At 44.0% G+C, this 22,169-nt stretch overlaps 1 protein-coding gene across 1 annotated transcript; it reads left to right on the top strand.

The window, feature by feature from the left end:
• Positions 1 to 2,061: 2,061 nt before the first annotated feature.
• Positions 2,062 to 20,229, top strand: T265_13872 (hypothetical protein; the record flags this gene model as incomplete). Its single annotated transcript, XM_009170940.1, has 9 exons — positions 2,062 to 2,182; positions 7,876 to 7,950; positions 10,452 to 10,737; positions 11,655 to 11,911; positions 13,148 to 13,417; positions 14,411 to 14,529; positions 17,363 to 17,495; positions 18,224 to 18,320; positions 20,174 to 20,229. Coding segments are annotated over 9 exons (1,413 nt in total), but the record flags the coding sequence as incomplete, so codon positions are not given.
• Positions 20,230 to 22,169: the final 1,940 nt, after the last annotated feature.

The raw sequence follows: 22,169 nt of genomic DNA, 5'->3' as shown, positions 1-22,169 counted from the left end.
CGTATGAGCGCACTTTTCATTATTCAAAGAAAAATACCAATCCAACGACGGTTGAGTTGCGGCGTTCACGTCCATTTGGACTGTTCTGGCATCCAAACATCAGGATTTTAAGTTGTTCAGAAAAAGTAGACATGGACTTTGGAGAACATCTGAAAGATGGCTCACGTAAATCAAAAACAGAAGTTGCCCAAGAACAGACCCTCGAAGAACTACAAAGGGGATCAGAGCCGAAGAAGAGTGCGCTTAGCTTACTTTCACTCAGTGTTCTGTTTGACAGGAACGCTTTAATACACCGCAAAATATCTCCTTAAATGCTATAAGACAGGGGCCTGTGGAGCGGCGCAACGTGTGGGCTTGTTAGAATGCTTCTTTGAAGTCAAAAAGTGACACTTGACATAGCCATTTCGTCTTTGGACTTACTTAAGTCGCACATAAGCACAAATATATTCGTAACACAATATCGGTCTTTGGGCAATCCAGGTTACAGTGGGAATAGCAATTTGTTGGAACTTTAATACTGCCCGCTTCTGAGTGCGCTTCATCGCCTTGCACGGTATGTTAGTGAAACCAAATAGGCCTGTAGCTGCCTGGAGCGACGTGGTCCTCACTTTTGCGTATAGGTGTAATAATCGCATTTTTCAATGCAGACGAAATGTTTCCATTCTCGACTAACTGGCGAAACACCGGTTTGAAGTGCTATGCCAGCATGAGCGACGTTTCCCTCGAGGTCGTTGGATGGACGTTGTGTGGACCTAAAGGGTTGTCTTGTGTAACAGTTGACAAACATCTTTCTCCGTAAAGACCAAGTCAGTTAGGCTGCTAGTGAGTTGCTCGAGGTATCTGAGGTAGAATACAAGCATGAATGGTCTTGTAGGTTTCAGACACAACCATTTGGTCACTCGCGAGTTCCCAGGTACTGCCCCTGAAAATAAGATGGTTGACTCATCTTCGTTGGTGCATCGTGCAAATAAACAGCACGTTTCTAATTTTCAGGAGTGTGTAGCAAAGAAATAAAAATGATGACGCTGGGTTGAGTATGCAATAATAAAGAGGTCAGGTGGAACAGACTCACTAACGATTGTTCTCCTTTAAATAGTTCGTCGTTGGCCCAAGCCAGCGAATAAACAATAATCCAATTATGGTGGTCCAGGGGTCTTGTTCTGAACAGTTCCCACATATAATAGATTCCGAAGATGGTCTGGAATGTTTTGATATCAGAGTTAGCACATGAGACTCGCGAATGACCGATGCAAGCGCGAGCGAAATCAGAAGAGGGAGTCGAAGCACGTGACCACGCTTGTGATCTGTGTAATTATGCAAGTGCGCGTTTTTTTAGTTTTTCATATTCAAGCAAAAAAACGATTATGCAATTGCTGAAATACGTAGTGCTATACTGGAAGCAAAAAAGGTAGAGAATGCCACACGAGAGAGCTCTAGAATCATGGCTTGTGTTAAATTGGAGGATGTCTGATTTACTGCGGTTCGCATTTTACGAAATTAGGCCCATTGTTCCCACAGTGATCATAGCTGCAAAACCTTCGCAAATAAAACAAAACTTGTCAGGCTAAAATGTTACACTTTGTTGTATTTTTGCTCATGCCAAAATTCATTCTTATCTAACTTCACGTTTTTGCAGGTCGTAAAATTCCATTGTTCATTGTAGCAATCGTACCACTGGTGGAAAGTCTGGTGGAATACGTTCCCAACACTGATGAGACCCTTGGCGCCCAGATATGGCTGAAACTTTCAGACTCCTACTCCGAACTTGATTGACTGCCTCTTTTGGTCCATCGGGGGCATACCGTCGCTTTCGAAAATTGAATCCTAATGTGGGAATACTGAGCGCCTTACGTAATACCGGCCCATTTTCTTTTGTTATCTTTTTGAAGTATAACTGGACATTGTTTCAAGAAGACGGCAATCATTCCGTTCAATTGGGGGATCTTGAAATAATTGGCTCTCACCCTTGTACTAATCACTGGATCGCTGAATCACGGAAGTGTTTAAGCTATTCAAGGAGGTCGACCTTGACGCAGATATTGACCGTTCAATACCAGTTATCGTTTTTCCGGCGACATATTGGCCATCGCTTGCTCACCTGAGTCTGCTTCAGTTGCCCGCAGTTTGGTTTTGTGGTTCTTCGTTGAAGGAGAAGAGGGTAAAAGCGTTTCATCCGCTGTTGGTACGTTACATCAATTTCTATACCTATTCAAGTGAAGCAGTATGTCGTTGAATGTGGAACAGTAGCATAACGGCACTCTACTTATGGTGAATCATAATCATGTTTTAGTCGTAATGACATAGCGGACGCCGACAGACCACTTTCAACTATCGCTAACATGGGACTAGAAGAATAATAATTCACGGGATAGAAGCTGAAACCGAGGGTGAGGTTGGACCCCACCATCGAAATGGTCCATGTTCAACCTCTTTAGTAGTCTAATTCGGTCCATTAGAAGGTGTGGAGATGAAGGATTGTTAGGGAGCAAAACCTGTAAGTACACTGTGGACGATTGAAACCAAAGTTATGTGAAGAGAGCGCTGGCAATAGTAGGTCTAACGACGTGGAAGTGAACAAGGCATAGATTCGTACATATATATTGTTGATGCGAATAAACGTTTAGTGAATGCTCAAGAGCATTGCAAGCAGATAGCACGGATGTGAAGGACAGACATTGCACCAACGTCACCGCACATCTGAGGTAGCCTAATATTCGGTGTAAATTGTGAGTCCGCAGATACTTGTGAACTAAACCGGAACTGCAAATTCAGGAGTGAATTTTTGATATCCTGAATTATCTAGATGATCTAGTACTTCAAGTCTAATATGAAGATATACAAAGTGCAAACCTTCAGGTCTGTCCACATTCACTATCATAGTAGATAGCAGAAGTGCTAAATTCTTAAGCCATATCCCACCGGATTTCAAACCTGTGGCTTCCGACACAAGGATGCTACACAGGCTACTGGACAGCTCGTTAGCTCACCGTCTACCGGACACATGCTATCCTAGTATACCTAAGCCCTGGAGGGACTCGAGGACGGTTCGAAAACCCTCTACTTTTACCCCGTTAGACGCGTGGTGTCCAAACAAGTTTAACATGTTTCATTGTGTTAGGCATGTGCCAAAAACCCTTTAGAAATTACTGCAGTGTAAAGTTAGATTTTTTGTTAAATCAACCTTGACTCAAGTTATCCTCCTTCCTATGGGCGCGTGAGGTCACGTGCATCACAGTTACCATGAACATATACTATAGGAAAACTTTATGGAAAACGGTTCACTTTGGTGCTATGTATGTGTTGTTTGTGAACCATATTCCTTTTATGGGACGAACAGGGACGGACGTAGTGCACATGCATTTGCAGGGTACTACTGATAGCTAAACAGGTGATACACTGAATAAAAGAGGCAGTCTTTATTGGCTGATATCGTCTGTTGATATTTCCTACGTTGAAATTTTCTGTATAATCTGTATGACCTGGTGTCAGTGTTTTTGTATCCAATGTCTCTGCTAATGTATCAACGCCTTTACCCACCGCTTGTGCAAGCAGTCTCTGAAAACCGCCTGTGACCGAGACCAGCGACCATCTTCAATAAAAAGCACGCATTGCCGTTGAGTCCAAAAAGACAGGTGTTTTCTTTTGGACTGGCCAAAGTCATCACACCGCTTACAATCCAAGGAAGTACACATGAAGTTGCGGAGTGGTTTATTTATATTAGAAGCTGCGCTAGTCCCAGTTGTAGCGTGACTACTGTGGTCAGTGTACGACTCTCACTCATGGGTAGCCTTTCCTAATTTGAAGCATCAATGGCAACAAGTGGTATATTCCTGAATCTCAAGGAACTTGTGTATCAGGCCACGTTATGGACTGTTTCACTGTATGGCTAAGAGACGCGGCCTCCGTGGACAGCGGAACTAATTTGTCTCCAGGCCCTTGCTGTGTCAAAAATCTAGTGAATTACCTGTCGTTTTCTATTCCCGTTGGCCGCCATATCTTCGGCGACACACTCATTCAGAACCCGAGCCTTTGATAAGAACGCTTCTTTAACTCATCATTAGGATAATGTTTTTGTGATAGAAATGTTAAGTTTTACTACTTTACTATCTTCGGGTTGCATAGGAGCACTGCACTAGAAAGGTGCCGCAGCTTAGTGACTCTTATTTCATTGTTCTCTCCCATCATTCTCAACTTCTACTAACACGATTTTCGAAATCACCAAAGTAAGTTGTCCGCGAAGAGGCATAATGACACATTGATAGATTTGAGTCGCTTTCTAATGGCGGTTTGATCGATGGCCGACCTCCCTTTTCGGGTTGCCGCACTCTGACAGTGCAGCTGTTCCGAGCTCTACATGTCTTATATCAACATCCGTGTTTTGTTCTGCAGTTCTGCCGCTCTACGGATCCCGTTATAAATAAGTTCTTTTGATCACCCATTTCCCTTACGACATTGGGAGCTGCGCCGCATATGCAGAAGGCGAACTCTTTTCGTCATCTTGGATACCAAAGTTGTTCCCCATACCGTTGACAGAATTATGTGGTAAACGGGGTTCAAAGGACATTTGTGAATATTCCTAGATATCTGCATTTCAGTATTTCAAGACGTGTAGGTATGTATGGAGAATTTTCTTCTAATGGCGTCTTTAGTTTAAGGTTCTTGTTGGTAACGTTCTGAAGGTATTTCAGCGTGTCCAACACATTGGCTTCGAACTTCTACCCGGGGCATCACTTTGAGACTAAAAGAACGTGGACAGCATGGTCCTGATTCGTGGCAGGATGCAATTAATTGATCGGTGACCCTCATCCATCGTTCCGTACTGGCTTTCTGCTCGTAAAAGTGCCAGGTTATGTTCGGTTGGCCGCTACACGCACCCACTCGCAGACTCTTCCTTCTAAGTGGTCTATAGCCATATATCTGGAAAGTTGTTTCGGTACCAAAGGTGTGTACGGTTTGGTAAGCACTAGTACATGTCCGGTGCAACCAACGGAAGTAACGAGCCGTTCTGTGTAAGTTTTTCGAAACAGGTTCATAACTTCGATGTCCACGCGTCACCATACACACTGTAGCTAATCGTTGGCTACTTAAAACTTCATAAGCACCGAAGTTTGTTGAGAACGCTAAACAGGGTGATAACAGATAAAGGCACAAATGAGTAAAGATCGCTGCCGCCTCATTAGATACCGTTAGTTCACCGTAACTGCCTTGTTGGGAGCCAACGGAGGACGATTGTAATTAATTGAAAACGGTTTTCGAAATGGCACAGAGGTAATAACAATTCAGTTTTCGCTCAACGGAACTTGTGTAGTTGCTACCCTTAGTTTACCGTGTACAGTGGTGCAGAGGCCTACCACCCGGCATTAATTACGGTGCCTACCTACTGCTAGGTAGAATATCATATAAATCTTAGGTACTAACAACTCAGTGCGCGATTCTGTTTGATTCTGCAGTATATCGTTGTGCCGTGAAGCTGAGTTTCGGTGATTGTTGATCCATTTTCAGGTTCGGTTTTTCAAACACCCATTAATAACCTATTCGTCCTGGGTGGGACTTCTCGTATCCTCTGAACCCAAAGGGAGTAAGTTCAGTTTGCTTCCATTTCACAACCACCATGTACGCATGTACGGTGGTTCGGATTGTTACATAGGGCCCTGGAGAGGGTAAACCAAGGGATCGTGGATGCGTAGCAATCAGCTAATGATTACAAATAGATAGTAGTTACAAAAGCGCCACTGGTTGCGTGGCGTTGCCGTTTCGGGTTCTACGTCCATCGATGTAACGTGCACCAGTGCAGCTTTGTCTCCAGATCATGTGTAGTTCAAACGGATCTTGCGTCAGAGAAGGGTACTGTCGAGCAATTGATCACCTGGCGCACGAAGTACATTACTCAGCTAGGGTGTTCCTTGCGGACGGATAAAGCCATCATTTGGATAATCATTTAGTATCTTTTTTCAAAAAGTATTCGGCACACTTCAGCGTTGCTAACCCGAGGTTTAATGATGCATACGCCACGGGCTACGGCGGCACAGTGATATCCAGGACCACCCCTTATTGCAGCCCCATTTCGCTAACTTACTTGTCCTATTATGGCTTACTGTATGGATGAATGTTCGCTCACATGGATTCGCACATACATTGTGATGCTTATCAACGCGCTATGCGCTGAAAATTTACTCATCTCAGAGCTAAGTATTCTCAAATGCAGACAATTTTTCTGTGACCTCAAGAAGGTTAAAAGCAGGTTCATGTAGTTGCAGCCCTGTCTCGTCTTTGTCAATGCTTCAAGCTGTTCTCAATATTAGTAGGGTGCACTTGGTTTCAGCAGTTTTGCCGATAGTCTAGGTTTTCACGCATTTGGAATTCAATTTTATTTCCAAGATTTCTGATCTTCGCTCGAAAAAGCCGTAAATGCGCAGTCACCTGTGGGCCTTATTATTGCAACTCACTTATGGCCGCACATTTCAAATAACTCCTGCTATTGTTTCTAAGTATTTGCGAAAAGGTCTATCTGGGCGTCTTGTTGGCGCAGTTCCGAAATGACTCAGTGGTTAGAGCTTGAATTTACTTACCGGTAGGTCTGTGGTTCGAACACGACCTCCGCCTCTCGACTTTCTCTGTCTAAACTTGCGCAACCTGGCAGTATCCCAGGCCCCGTGCTTCTTCTGGTGGCATGGGAGTTAGGCACCGAAAGGGTGCTACGCCTGAACGATTCCGATTTCGCTATCACGTGGTGTAGAAAATCTCACCAAGTGGAGAATCCCACTAGAACTCCTGCTAGGTAAAAGTGAAATAATCAGATCTGGGAATCCGTTTGTCACCGGGGGAATAGTATGAAGCCATGATGCAGAAAACATTATGGGTCTATTTTCCGTTACAAATTGAATTAAGCATTTCGCGTGCCTTACTTTTTTGACACCGTACTAGGGATCAACCTTTGTAGCCTGATTAGTAGTTGGCCGGCGTCCCAAATCAAGGGTTTCGAGTATTGAATTATATAAGATTCATGTAAGCTGATTGGTGTTGCTTTCCTGGTCGACAGCATGGGTCGTAACAGCTTTGTACAAACCAAGAAATCACTTCAAAGGGGAGTGAATCTGTTTATGGGGATATGTGTGGACCCTAAAAGGGGATTTGTGTTGAGTTTTACTACCTGGATGGTAGATGTTGGTGACTAGGGTTCAAGCTTTACACAGACTACACTTAAGAAAAACTAGACCTCCGTCGAGAAAAACATGTATCGGCATGTCGTTTGGCAAGTATATCTCCGATTTTTTCGTTCCTGGTCCCATTTGTGACTCTGGGTGACGGATGCAATCAAGTGACAGGAAATCGCACGTAAATCTAGTAGCATTCTGCAGTTACCGTCGATAACTCGACGCTAGTGTGCTGTTACTACCAACGTCCTGTTTTTTGACAACTGACGTCAGACATGGAAAACCTTTATTTGTTTATTTTACTCTTTCTCTCTGAAGTGGTCACTTAATTTGCGGCATAAATTTAGGATGTCTCGAGGACTATATCAAATGGGTGGTTGGAAGTTCGGAGGCTGTCTCAGTACATGTTTGTTTCATTCCGTGGTGTATATAGTTCATTCGTCGAAAATCCTATCGAGAAAGATAAAGGGAATATTTCAAATTTTCAACCATCCTAATGGTTACTATTATTTCCATGAATTTTGTTCAGTTGATTGCAGCGTAGCTGGTCATTGCGTAGTTGAGGCGTTCCCCCGTTCGTTCGCACTGCACGCACCTTTTGTATATGTATGCATGTATCTATTTAGGCATGTGTTTTGAACTCCCGAGGAGTATCCTCTTCTAATATGTACCTCATTTTCAATCGTTTATGTTTCACTATATTCTTCCTACTTGTGCCCAGGTTATATGGCCTGCCTGTCGTTACCACGTCTTTGGACATTGGTTTCGCAACGCTGTAATAATTTCCTTCTCCCAGGTAAGCGGACTCTAGGTAATAGAAGTGACTGTTTATGTTATACATCTAGTTCATATGAAGCCTACCGGCTTCAATAGGAACCCGTTCATACAGCTACACTACACAGAGAACCTGATTACAATGTTAGAAGTTTTCTGCATCGTTCGTTTTTGTGCTACGAACTTCTCAACACTTTTGCTGAGGTCAATGCACATTCGCCCTAAATTATTGCATTTTTCTTGGTATCTTTTCGTTTCATGTGGTCACCCTTTGTTCCTTTCATTAAGCCAAGTTGGAACCAATACTGGATTGATGAGCTACAAAGAGCCTATATTTGATAGGAGTAATCTTATCTTGACGCCACTTCATTAGTTCCCTTCTGCTTCAGCATCCGAGCTCTGGAGGTTTCTTAACTTCAAACAGCTTCTGAACACAAACAGCGCTTCTACATCCGTTTGTTCTCACTCATCCTACTCCAACGCTGTTTCTTGCTTGCACAGTCCTATCCCTTAGGTATTACTATTTTCTACCCAGACCAGTCACTCACTATGTGTTCCTGCTTTTTATGCTCATCAGGACCTACACTTTATCTGATTCTGTTGTCAGCACACTGTCTATTACTTTCATTCATTCATGTACATCACTTAAGTCATGTACACCTAATGTAAAAACCCTAATGAATAGTGCTCATTGAAATACTCCAGCACCAACTCTGGAATCCTTAGATATTGGCGTTTATTTTCTCCAAACGTCGCGGATTTAGGACCGTACAAGCGTTATCCAGGTGAGTTCTCCGTCTGATCCACAGAAGCATCTGCATGTATGTCCCTTTGGGGATTCAGACCCATCTCCGTCCGGTCAGGCAGGTGTTGGTACAATTCTAGACAACACTGTCGGATGGGATTTTCAATGACAGTCCGTTCTGCGGTACGACTTAAGGGTGAAAGGTGGTAGAGTAATAAACGGTTTCTATTTGCGGTGTCTACATGTATCAACCACATGTAATCCGGATACTGTTGAAGGTGATGTTTTCACAGCTTGCTTAAAAAATCTCCCACATCAGGCTTCTTTCCAGCTTGAGACCTGAATATTGTGATTTACCATCTAGGAACAGCTACGACGTATCTCAATATCCTTTCTGACCTAAAAGGTCCTCGTTCGGAAAACGAGGAGCGACATCTGACGTTGTGTTGGCTTCACCAGTCCTCTGAAAGACAAACCATTCGCCGCTCCACAACGTGAGCAAGTTTTAAAAACACTGTCTTTACCAGGTACAAGAAGCCTGGACACAAACTCAGCCTCCTTACCTGGCCTTCCAGCAGAACTTGGACACAACACTGCAGAACACGAGGACTTACTTGGTAGCCCATATCAGTAGCGTTCATACTGTCAGTTGCTATCCATATTGTTTGACAGTGTTGAAGGTATGTTCACGGTAGGTTAGTCCGTAGCAGTGAACCACCAGTGTTCTTTGTGGGTGTTGCTACCCCTGGTGATTCTGATGATGATTGTTGGGGACACTAAATCTGAATCGAAGCCGATGGTTGGAGGGTTCAGGATCTCACTTTCTCAGCTACCTTTACTAACTCTGAAACAGTGAACACGAGACAAACAAAGTACCGTATTACCCAAATGTACACAGGAACAACCTGTTTCCTCATTAAATACGATTTTTCCTAGCTACTCCATGATTGGTTTGACACCAATCCTCTCATCAGTTCTCTATAACGTTATATATATGGGGCGGTTATTCATCCACAAAAAAGCTTTCAGCTGTAGCACCCTTCCGGTGCCTAGCTGCCATGCCATCCGAAGGAAGCACAAGGGCTGGGATACTTGCAGGTTGCCCAAGCCTAGACAGGGGAAGTCGAGTGGTGGATGTCGGATTCGAACCACGAACCTTCCGGTCAGTAAATTCGCGCTCTAACCACTTCGGCCATCTCGCCGTCCACAAACCTGTCTGAGAAGCTGAGGACCCTGGACGGTGAGCTTGGAACGGCGTACGGCCTCGGAGGTTTACAACTGCATATGTTCTCTCAAGCGCCACTGAGCCTCTGTTCCGAATGACGTCCCACCCGCATTGTTCAAAGATGGGGGTGAAGTCCTCAATCAGCGCTCGTGTGTTCTGTTTCCTTGTATTTGGGAAAAGGAGACTGGAAAGTCGGTTACAGTGCCAATTTTCAAAAAAAGGGGCTCATAATGAGTTTGGTAACCATAGGGGGATCCGCTTTACACCGGTCGTAACGAGCTTGTGGGCGTCTCTTGTGCTTCGTCGCCTTACGGGGGCCCGTGGAATACTGACCCGAGAGCGTCAGGCGAGATGCCTGCTTGGTAGGGGTTGTGTTGACCAAATCTACACACTCCGTCAGGTGTTGGAATAACGCCACACGTATAAGCGACCCACAATTCTAGTATTCCTGGATTTCCAAGGTGCATTCTACTCGGTTGACCGGTGTGTTCCCGAGATGCTTGTCCACCAAGGTATGCCCCGGAAGTTCATGAACATAACAAGCTCTTTGTAGTCTCAGACTTCCGGACGTGTGAGAGTGTACGGAGAGCTCTCCAAAAGCTTCCGCACACAAAGCGGTGTCCGTCAGGGATGCCCACTCTCTCCATTCCTGTTTAACTTCATGGTCGATGAAATCACGAGACGAACGCTGGAAAATCTCCAAAACCCTGGTGTTCAAATAGCCTGTGACGAAAGCCTTGTCGATCTGGAATATTCAGACGACATCGTTTCCATTTTCAAAGAGAAGGAGAAGGCGCGTGAGTTCTTGGATGAACTGACCAAAGTCATCCCGTCCTTTGGTATGCAACTTACAATCCAGGGGGAAGCACTCGAATTTGTGAAGCTCTTCGAAGTTGTATTAGTTCTGATTTTAGTGTGACGGATGAGGTGAATGCACGAATCTGCAAGGCGCTGGTCGTGTTTGCTAATTTGAGACACCTATGGCGTCAGAGTGGTCTATCTCTCAATCCCAAGGGACATGTGTATCAAGCTACAGCACGGGCTGTTTTGTTGTATGGCTGTGAGACTTGACCTATTCGAGCAGCGGAAGTGAGACGTCTTCAAGTGTTGGACAATCGTTGCCTCGTGTGGGTTGGTGTCGGCGAATCCGTAATAAGACAGCTAGAAAGCGAGTTTTCAGTTGTGCAACGGGTACTTCCATTGAAGAATGTGTCCAGTACCAAAGCTGCGTTGGTTGGAAGATGTGTTGTGTATGTCTGGCAACCGTCTACCGAAGAGAGTGTTGTTTTACGTGCCCAATTCAGAGTGGCGAAAGGAAAGAGGTAGCCAACCCTCGACCTGGCAGAGGGGTATGAAAGAAATCACGAAACGTGTGGGTGGTGTCGGTGCTCCTCGCCTTCCAGGATGGGGATCGCGTTATCCCCACTGCGTCTGGTTGAAGACACTGCAAGATATGGCTACCAACCGGTGTCAGTGGCGATCTTGCTGTTAATTTCTATCCAGGTTGCCTGAACTAGTGTCTGGAGGTGTAGGCATCTCGGAATGATTGTAGGAAGCTAGCGCCAAGTCCCTCCTCGTCCACCTTTATTCTCTTCTTTACAATAAAACTTAAATAAATCATGGTTGTACGGCCGCGAGGCATCGGTGTTGAATACTGATGTCATGCTGTCGGTGATGTTTGTTATTCGTGTTTGTAAGTGCATGCTTCACTCGTCCCCATATACCGTCATTATTTCCTTTTGGTTTTCACCCTCAGGCTCTTCTCGTTCGTCTTGCTTCAAGTTTGTCGTCGATGGATTCTTTCTGGGCCTCATTCGACATGACGCTCTAAGTACTTTGTTGTCGTACCCTGAGGTCTTCGTGTGGACCTCAGATCCAATCACCGGGGAACGGTGCATTACTCTTCATCCTTCTCTTAACACTCCATATGAGCGCACAAATGCCGTTTCTGATGCCATGCTAGATCTCCGTTCGACCGGCACTGTTCCAGCTTTGAAAGGATGGAGGAACGAAGTAAGTGGTTCTATAGCTTCTGGCTGCATTTTGGTTATAATTTCATTTGTTCAGAAGCTAAAAGGATGCTCATTTTTCCGTCTGTCTTTACCAAACTACTGTAAGCTTTTAAACGGCCTGTAAACTGCCTCGTATATCACCGAAAAGTGGCAGTCGGAACGATGTCGCGGTAGGTCTGCTTGTACTGATTCATCTTATAGAATTGCTGAAGGCAACATAGGGCTCACTCTCCTCCCGCAATTCACATAACTCCCACACACATTGGGTTGCGTAACTTGAATCCGTGTGCTGTTAGGTACACACCCATTTGTGGTAACAGCCCAATTCATAACCTGTTACACTGCTTCAGAACATCTTGCCCATGTAAGTTACTTGTCATGGCCAGTAAAACTGATGCAGTTTGATCGGATCGTACTCGATCGAGAGTTTGACACTTTTTGGTCTGCACCAATTTTCCGAGTGTGCATTTCACCCTGAAAGTGGTATATCTTTGAGGCATGAACACTGATTCATTCTGCTTCACCATACTTCGTTTCTTGGACAAAAGCTCAATAAGTGGAACTAAGACACTGAACAACTGTCAGAAGTTAGAGCGTGAGCTACTGACACTGAATTCTTGATTTGAATCAACTCCAGGCTTCCATTTTCTCTCTTGACTTGGGTGACTGGGCTATATCTTGGCCGTTGTGCTTCGTGAAGGTAGCTTGGTATCGATGCGCTAAAAGGGTGCTGTAGCTCAGTAGGTTGGATTGAGTGGGGCCGACTTTACTTTTGGTACGTGGTTTAGTTTAGTTTAGTTTCGTTTTATTGCCCATGTAACGGTGCATAGCGTTAAGGTGGTTCTTCACCTGCATAAGAACTGTTCAGATACCAACTTCTCTTTATTCCATGGATTTGGCCGTCTTTGTTGGTTAGTAAAGCGTCGATACCGCCCGACGTTCCTGATAGGTTTTCTAGTTATAACAGTCCTCTACACCATAGTTTAGTAGTTTGCCTATGGAGCTTGAGACCATCTTGTTTATGTTTCATCACTTTTGAAGTTCATTCATCGTGATATCTAGTTTTGCAGTCTTCCCTGCTGCCCTGTGGTTTTACCGTAAAAATCTGTCAAAGTTGAGAAGCAATTGTTTATAGTCACTCCGTCGTGGAAATGTTGTTCGATGTCCAGGCTGCAACTTTTCTCATTTACCCGTGAAGCAAAATTTCGACAACACTTACCTTTTTGTATTTGTACAGGATTATGGAGTTTATGCGCACAATCGTGGAAAGACCCTTTTCTGCATTGAACGCTCAGCTTCTGCGCTTCTGGGGATAACACGTTACGGTTGTCATATAAACGGATTCGTTGTACTTCCGGAAACAGTGAATGGTATCGATCAGATATCCACACATGAGAAGCTGCAGTTGAAAGACAGTTTTGGCCAAATAGATGCTTCGCGTGTGATGATGTGGCTGGGTGTCCGTTCTTCCAGCAAACCCACGTGGCCTGGAATGTTGGACAATATGGTGCGTTCAGCTCTCCCTACCTGTCTGTTTTCAGTGAATCGTGCAGCAATCGTACCAAGTCTGAATTGATTACTCAGGATTTGTGAGCTATTGACTGATTTGTATTACCGGAGAGTTCTGTTTGCTGACTTCACAAAGCACTTCGAATGGCAGCTTCGTTTTTGTCGCAGAACATGTAGTACCTTTGATTCATGAAACTGACAAACGTCAGCTGTCTGACAGAATCTGCCTCTCACGCTTAGGAAAGTTTTCGCGTGTTTTAACGCGCAAACGGACAGTCGAAACAATGGATTAGTATGGCGGCTTCCATTTTGTCTGTTAGCCATCTATACCTATTTTCAGTCCCCAAAGGCGTTCTAGCTCTATGTGATGCTCACCTGTTGTCAAATTTATTGCGATCCCAGGTGAAGTTGGCAGTATTATAGGACATCACAGCTTACCTCTCTTTTAACTTTCTAATTCCGAAATCATCAGGAAAAATACGACTCACAACTTAGTACGCAATCTTTTTTCAACAGCCAACTGTGTTTCCCAATTGTTTCTTGACCGTCGCGTCCTCATCACCGATTATTTATAAGAAAGTTCCTATCTGATTTCTACAAACGAGTAGGTTGCAAGGTGACCCCTTTATCCACGTAAATGAGCGACCCTCTCCGGACGTACGACAGCCTAGCATGACGCTACGTAGTCAAGATTGCCTCCGCACTGGAGACAAATTTCATTAAAATGACTTGTGGCACAAGAGTTTGGTAAGTTTGTTTTAGGTCATTTTGATGTAACAGTTGATTTTTGAGGATCCTTGTCCTTGTTTCAAGCATTCATGCAGTATCTAGATTGTTTTTTCTTACGACAGCGTGACGCTGTTTGTTTTGGATAGTCCCTGCAAAGTCGAGTAGGTATTTTCGGTGTAATCTAGACGTGTTTGCTACCATTTGTGATACCTGAAGTATACTGATTTTCGTACCCTTGTTGTTATTATACCTATCTTTCTAGGCAGCTGGAGGGTTAACCTTTGGGTTAGATCCAATGGAGTGTGCACGTAAGGAATGCCAGGAAGAAGCAAGTGTGCCTGAAGCACTGCTGGGACCGTTGACTCCAGTGAGTCGCTTAAGGTAAGTGCAATACTAACTCAGTCTTTCTTCTGATGTCACTCTAGCTCTTAACTTATTGGTCCCGGAGTTTTTGATCTCTGAATGGCCCATGGGTTGCTTAAGGCGCATCGCATGCATTCCAAGTTTCTTCTTATATTACCGGATCAAAGTAAATGATGTTGACAATTTCGGAATGACCCTAAGACCGTGATCGTTGCGAGGAAACTGTCCTTCCAACTCCTTCCCATTATGACCCATTGTAAAGTTGTCTATCTGATGCAAGCATCGTACTCCTGACTGTCATCCATGGAGTGTCGTGACCGTTTTGTATTGAAATCCGTCCTTCCCCTTTTCCTCTTGGCGTATCGTATTTTTTCATGACTGTATGGTAGCTACTGTGTGTACCGTTGTCGTTTATGATGCGTTCTTTAATCCATGTTGGTCGATGGCGGTTGTGTTCGAACTGTAAACCTTCTTGTCAGTAAGTTCGCACCTTAATAACTGAGCCATCTGGGGCTCTGTGTGGATCGATATCCAGGAAGGAAACATTTCACTGGATCCGTTGTAGAATCCAAGCGCAGATGAAGCCAAAATGTATTGTGAGCACTCCAGGTCTATTTGATTGAGGAAAAGATTACGTTTTTCTACCACCCATTGCTTGAAGTCTTGGTTGTTTTTTACAGCCGGTCTCTTGTGATCTAATAAATGTGTGGCACTTAGTTTGAGAAAAGACAACATATTTTGTGGTGAATATACTTTCACCACCTGAACACTGTATGTCTAGGGACAGACAGGATGCTCTCTACCTATTAGCTGTGCAGTTTGATAAACTGCGAACCTTGTGGTAGCTCTGTTGGAGCGAAACGATCGGGCCACACCCAATATTCATTCCATGTCACTCAATCGTATTTCAGTGTACCATTTCCGTTTTCATTCTTTTGGTGATTCGAGACGAAATTAAGCTATCATACGCTTGACTTTCTATTACTGAAGTCAGTAGCGGAATGGATCCTCGTTAACACTTCTATTGTTTTACGATGTAGGTCAACAGGCACAACGTTCCTTGTCTGAATCTGCTAAGTACACGTGGTTTTTAGCGCATTGTGTATGGTACCTGTTGGCTGCCATTACATAGACTTGCACTCCGTTTTTCTGTCCTGATCTCTACAGTCAGCAAGCTGAAGAGTAGACGACTGGCTGTGTTTGCGTTCATCTGGTGATACTGTCATATTTTAGACTGAATAATTTGCACATTTACTCCGTGTAAGGTCGATTATCTGTTCCATCGTTTGCGTGGACTTAGAGTGTAACTGGTCTGTCCCTAAACCGTAGAGGTTCTTTGCACTCTGGTCATCTGTTAGTACTAAGAATGGTAGCGTCGTATATATATATATATATATATATATATATATATATATATATTTCGAGCGACCTTGGAGAGCGAAAAGTCAGTTAATGCACACAAAGTATAGCTGGCCAATAGGAAAAGAGCGCGGTCTTTACGGATTGAGGTGCAACATTGCGGAAAAGGCGCGAAATTTAAAAATTCGAAACTTTTTGAAAATAAACTGGCAATAACTCGGAAAATAAGCAGTTTGTGGGGATACTGACACCCCCAAAACCTCCCCTTGTGAAAAATGTCAATAACGGGTTTTTCGGGGGTCCATTTGAAAAAGAGTGGTTTGACGTCGGCGGCGATCTGTCCACCTTCTTGGTAGAAGGCTTGGCTCACTGGTACAACGAAAATTGGGATAACGTCCATTATCAACATTTTTCTGTTGCTCGTAGCGGATGCATATTTCACTTATGGTTGAAATGAACAGGCAGTTATGTCACTTAACCCGTCGTGGTCTATTTCGCCTACGATCTCTTGGAAGATCGTGTCCGTTTAAGTTTTGAACAAAATGCATCTTTCAAGAGGCTGCCAGGTCTCTTGCATTCAGACCCGGCAGCTGTCACCAGATACATCAATGCACTTATACATATAACCGGTACCTGTTAGATTGTCCAGAATTCGTAATATACTACAAAACAGGTGTAATACATGTAACTTTCCACCCATACTGGAGGTTGTACTTTTTTCAACAAGCACTTCACCGGGTAATTATTGGTCGGAGGTCTCCTACAACCAAGCTAATCTCACCAGATCGGGAAAGTTTTGTTGGGTGTACCAGCTATTTATGGTGATACTTAATTCCACTGAATGTGGTATTGGATTTTATGATCCACTCAAGTATAATCAGATAGAACGGGAAGGGAGGTTCATACGCTGACAACTATAAGGAACTGATAAATGTTTTAGGTGTTGAATATGGCAAATCTGAGTCAACTCTGACACTTCTGCCTCTATAATGTATATGAACCTAGGCTTGATTACCGTTTGTCCGAGGTTGACTTCACTATCTCTGTCCCACCCTCGACCTGGGGGATTCCAAAGTTTTAGGTGAGATGGTTTCGAAGACGTTAACTACTAGTACTGGCTGACTTGCTTAATCCAGATTTATAGCGTAACCAATGAGATATTATATTCAGTCTCATTGGCTTGTGAATCCCCACTATCTTGCTAATGTCAGTGAATATCAATTCACGATATGATTTGTCTCCTTGACAGTTCAGTAGTCTCTGTTTTCTCAATTCCCCGTCCCTCCGTATTCCGACAACTTGTATTTGTTCAGCTGGGTTCTTTATGTTCTGTTCCAGGTTTTGATCCCCACCTTGTATTCTATATATTCGGCACCTAGATCTACTCAGCACGCTTGTGTGGGATGGTTGTAACTCCTTGTTGAAGTTCATTTTAGCTTGTACCATTGGAATACACTACCTTCCCTTTGTTTCCGCTCGCCCCCTTTTTCAGCTACATTTTTGAGGATGACCGTGGTGTTTGTCCACAAGTTGAATATTGCTTTGATCTGGAGCTACCCTGTGATTTCGTACCGGTTAGTGCAGATGGTGAAGTTGACAGCTTCCGGCTGGTTAGCATTTCTCAGGTGAGCATGTTCGGTGGGCTTTCATCGATGCATCTATTCGGGTAAGCACCACCCAACCCTATAGTTTTAGTCCACACGTGCCTACTAGTTACGGTATCTGTATTTCGAGGAAATTCTCATGCTGTGCAAAACAACTTATGTTGTTCTTCGGGTTGCGCAAGTGATCATCGGATCTTCCAATTCCAGAAATTGGCTTTTTCTTGAGTGAACTATCCCCTGAGTTTTTGTTGCTGTTTATTCTACATCCAATAATCTTTAGCAACGTATGCAGCCGCAATCTTTTCGTCATGCTTGCTTAAGCAGACAGTCTCGGCTATTTTAATTTAAAACGATGAGCGAGGTCAACCGCAACTATCATTTATTTCTTGCCTTGTTTCAAGCTCAGTCCGTTTCGCTTTGTCTAACAAGCAGAATGAGGTCAAATTCACAGTTGAGTTCTTCAACCACACATACGATGGTTTTGTTCACGCTTATGCAGCGCTGTGATAAAGAAAGGACTTCGTTAGTTTGGGGGTTTCGTATTCTGAAATCAAATGGAATAATGAAATCCTCTATTTCTAAGTACTTTTTGGGTAAAGATCCTTATAAGGACGAAACTGGTGAAAATGATAAATATTCGTTTATATTCATCGGATATTCTGTTTGCTGTTAAGTCAGGTTTTTCAGTTTCCATATCCAGAATACAGGCAGCTCGTGACGGTCCCTCTCGATGTCGTTCTCTTTTGCAGGTTAAAGAACTAATTCTCAGTGAGCAATTCAAGGCAAACTCTGCCATGGTTGTCTTGGACTTTCTCTACCGTCACAAGTTCATTGACCCAGAATCGGGTAAGTCTTTAGCGTTCTGTCCGGGTATCTTAGAGATTTAGTTACGATGGTTGTTTACCTGCCAAGTAAGTGTTGACAATGGTTGACAAGTTGGTATATAGTTCGAAGAACTGTACGAAAATACTATTGCGTCTGTGCGCCTTTGCATAGGTTGCTCAGCCGATTGAGGCATGTCGGAACCTTCTAATCTTCGGATGCACAAGGACAGTAAGAAGCAGTCATACTAGGATTGGCCAAATACCTGGTCCCTATGCGACCCATCTAAAATGGTCTCTGGGTGCCGACTGGGGGAACGACGATAAAATCTTATCCTAGCGGCTCCCGACCAACGATGGGGGTGTTAGACTTCATTTTAGGAAAGACTTTAGGACGGATGTAGGCTACAGGTCCGCAAACTCAAGGTCTTACAACGTCGTCAGTGCGATTTGCTTTGCCTTTGTTGACGCATACAACGTTCATCCTACTAATTTTGTGCTGTTAGGAGACGTAATGTGGCAAGTAAAGCCTTTTTTCCACGACTGATCATCCGACTCTTACATCGTAACTCATGGAAAATACGGACAAGGTACATCACAGAATGCGAGTTGAACTAAGTGGAAGGTACTCCATAAATTGCTGGTAGGTCCTGTATCTTCACTACATTCCCACCTCAGTATAGCACATTGTTTGGTTACGGTACGTGAATACCTGAAGAAGCACCTTGATAACAGTACTGTGAAGTCACTTCAGCTACATTAGTCTTTTTGGACAAGCCGCGCTCTAACTGTGGTTTCCCAGCTAGTATAGAAGCTGCTACTGAGTTTCGGTGTTATTTTCACACTCTGTTCAAGTAACGTTGAAAGGGTTATTGGCTTTTGGTAAATTTATGCGAGAGGCACACGGACCTATGAAGGTTGAGAACCATTGGGTTAGACGGTTTAGCGTGTGTTTAGACTCACTAGTGTCCCTTGATGTTGCCCTTCGGAATTCCGTACAGTTTCCTCAAGTTTCTTCATGATTTCTTTATATTGTGTCGACTCACCTTGACATATTCACATCGTGCAGGTCGTTTCCTGTTTCTCGTACCAACCGGGCATTACTAAGACAACATCAATGTCCCTGTGCGAATTGCCTTCGGCAACCCACCAAACAAGTGAGATTGTGATGGTAGTAGAGCTGCACTTTCCACAGACACACCTCAGTTCCCCCACCTGCTCATCTGGAAAGTACATGAAGCTCAGTGGAAGTTATCGCAATCCTCATGGCATCCTTAAACTGAACCAGTGATCACGTGAATGAAAGCGTCTTTCGTTTTCCTGCGTTTGACAACTGTGAAACGGCGTAGCGTTTGTCCATCCTCCCTCCGCATTTCACGATAGTTGCTCACGTGGTCGACTTATTCACTGACTAAAAAAGCGTTCTTTTGTCTCTCGTTATTGTGAATATATCATCCATTAGGCGTCGTCGAATTATTCCTCAGTATCGCTAAGCGTATGGCACGTAGGTGCGTTTTCACTGCACCTCCCGGCTTGTCGGTTACTTCTTGGTTGGCTCTGTTCGTTTTGTTAGCATGAGGGTGGGAGCGTATCGCGCGTTGGTGTGCAATCGCTACCCATCGTATTGACCAGTTTGTCAAGAAACTCGTTTGTGACCGTGCGCGTATGCTTGTCGATCTATTCGGCTATCTGGTCAGCTTACTACCTCCCTATCCCCGTTTTGAACAGCGTAACTTTGGAAATTCACACACCATACGATGCTAATTAACGAGTCCCCCTGTGTTGTTTGGTTGTTAGCCTGTTGCAGCTCACCACTATCGATCGTTGCTCTCTCTCTCTCTCAGCCCTTGATACACGTTGCTTGCCTCTCCTTTCCAGATCCGCTTCATAAAGATATAATCTCGTTGATGCACGTCAAATTCGACTTCGACTGATGAACCTGGTGAATTGCTCATACAATGTGCATTACTTGTTCGGTCCACCGTCGTCTCCGAACAAAGGATTGGGTCCGATGAATTGAGTAGTAGAGTGTGATCTGCCTCCACAGCGCTTTTCAAACGGAAAACTACTTTCAACATTTCGTACCCATTGTTTTTCTTTATTTGTATAGAGTTTACGTTCCTCAGTTTTTCGACCAAGCACTACTGTTTGTTTGACTATTCTTGTTATTGGTATTTTTATTGCTCTATCTTTCTTTCATGTATTTTATGAAAAGTTCCGTCTTGCATCTGACTCACAATTGAATGTATTTTACTCGTAAGTCTGTTCTTTTTCCTGGAAGTCGTGGTGACCACAGCCTCCTAAACCTTGGAGGTGTCCGGTCCCTAGAATTTCATTTCAGTTGTATTGAATCGCACGAGCTTCAGGATGTCTGTTTGACCTGTGCGGGGCGGTTTTCCGGGAGATGCTGCGTCTCCAAAAAACAGCTAGTTAATACGAAAATACCCTATCTGTAATGGTTTGTTTCTTGACCCAGTATTTAGTTTTTGTGTATTGTGTTCATGGTTGTTCTTCACTTACCTGGGCTATTTCCCGTATTTCCTGGACACCCTGAAATCACTATTCTTTCATTTTAACTTAAACTAAGCATACCTGACGTTTACCATGGTCTTAGGTGGGGCATTGAAAGTACATTGGATGTTCAACGGAGGATAGTCTTCAAATGGAGAGACTTGCCCATTTCATTGGTTCACCAAAAGTCGAAGCTGCTGATTCGCAATCACTTGTTTCCATGGCCATTCGAACTGGTGGTCTGATTTTGGCCTACCTGCCAGTACACGCTGATAGTTCGGATCGGTGAAACTAAATTCCAGCACGGGGATATCCATAAGTATCATTAAAGTATCATTTTCGTTAATAACGGTGCAATTAATGAGGCTGTGTTGAAATATCTCCTTAGCTTGGGCGTACTTGGTCGTGCTCAGTGTATGTTCATGTCCTCTAAAATGTTTTGCTAATTTTCGTTGGTCCAAAGACACGGCAGCATCTGCTTCACATCTGTAAGGGATTACATTACAAGCCTTCGAGACAGACCCTTCAGAGCGAAAGTTAAGGGCAGCGTTGCATTCGTATCGTAAGGTGGAAATTCCGCCGAGCTATTCACAACAGCTGTCCTTTACAGTCGCCTCACGGTGTCATCAAACAACAGCAGAGAATTTCAAACCAAATGTTTATTCTGACTCCACTCCAATGGTAGACTACACTGGACACCACGTACCAATACATTATTCGGAGTGTAGACAACTTTGTACTAATCTCTCTATATTGGATTCATGGACAAGCAACTACATCGAAAAATATGGTCGTGTAACAAATCATCAGCATTTGTCATAGTTATTAGTGCGGTACGAAGCGCCAAATGCAGTCAATGATTCAAGGTGCGCAAATTCGCACCTATCCTCCGCACTTGGGAGACGAGATGGCTCAAGTGGTTAGAGCGCGAATTTAGTGACCGGAAGGTCCGTGGTTCGAACCCGACCTCCGCCACTCGACTTCCCTTGTCTAGGCTTGTCACCCTGACAGTATCCCAGCCCTCGTGCTTCCTTCGGGTGGCATGGCAGCCAGGCACCGGAAGGGCGCTACAGCTGAACGATTATTATTTATTTATTTATTTATTTACTTGGGAGACTAGCTGTGTTTGATGGTGTTTCCTTATGACCATGAGTTTCGGATGGTTTACGAAATACCGAAATTGGCGCATCCCTATCTTAGATGCCTGAATTCAAACTATCCCTCGAGGAGAAGCCTGTCCTCTTGCAAAAATATGTTTATTAGTAGGTGACCAGAATGGCCCCAGTCAAATTCATTGCATTTGCGGTAGTTTTAACAAACTCGCCTTTCGGAAGAGCGGTTTTTTCAGCATATCTTACCGCAC

Source organism: Opisthorchis viverrini (assembly GCF_000715545.1).
Source record: "Opisthorchis viverrini unplaced genomic scaffold opera_v5_112, whole genome shotgun sequence".
NCBI lineage: Eukaryota > Metazoa > Platyhelminthes > Trematoda > Opisthorchiida > Opisthorchiidae > Opisthorchis > Opisthorchis viverrini.
Note: the sequence above shows the minus strand (reverse complement) of the source record. Positions and strands in the feature narration are given on the sequence as shown.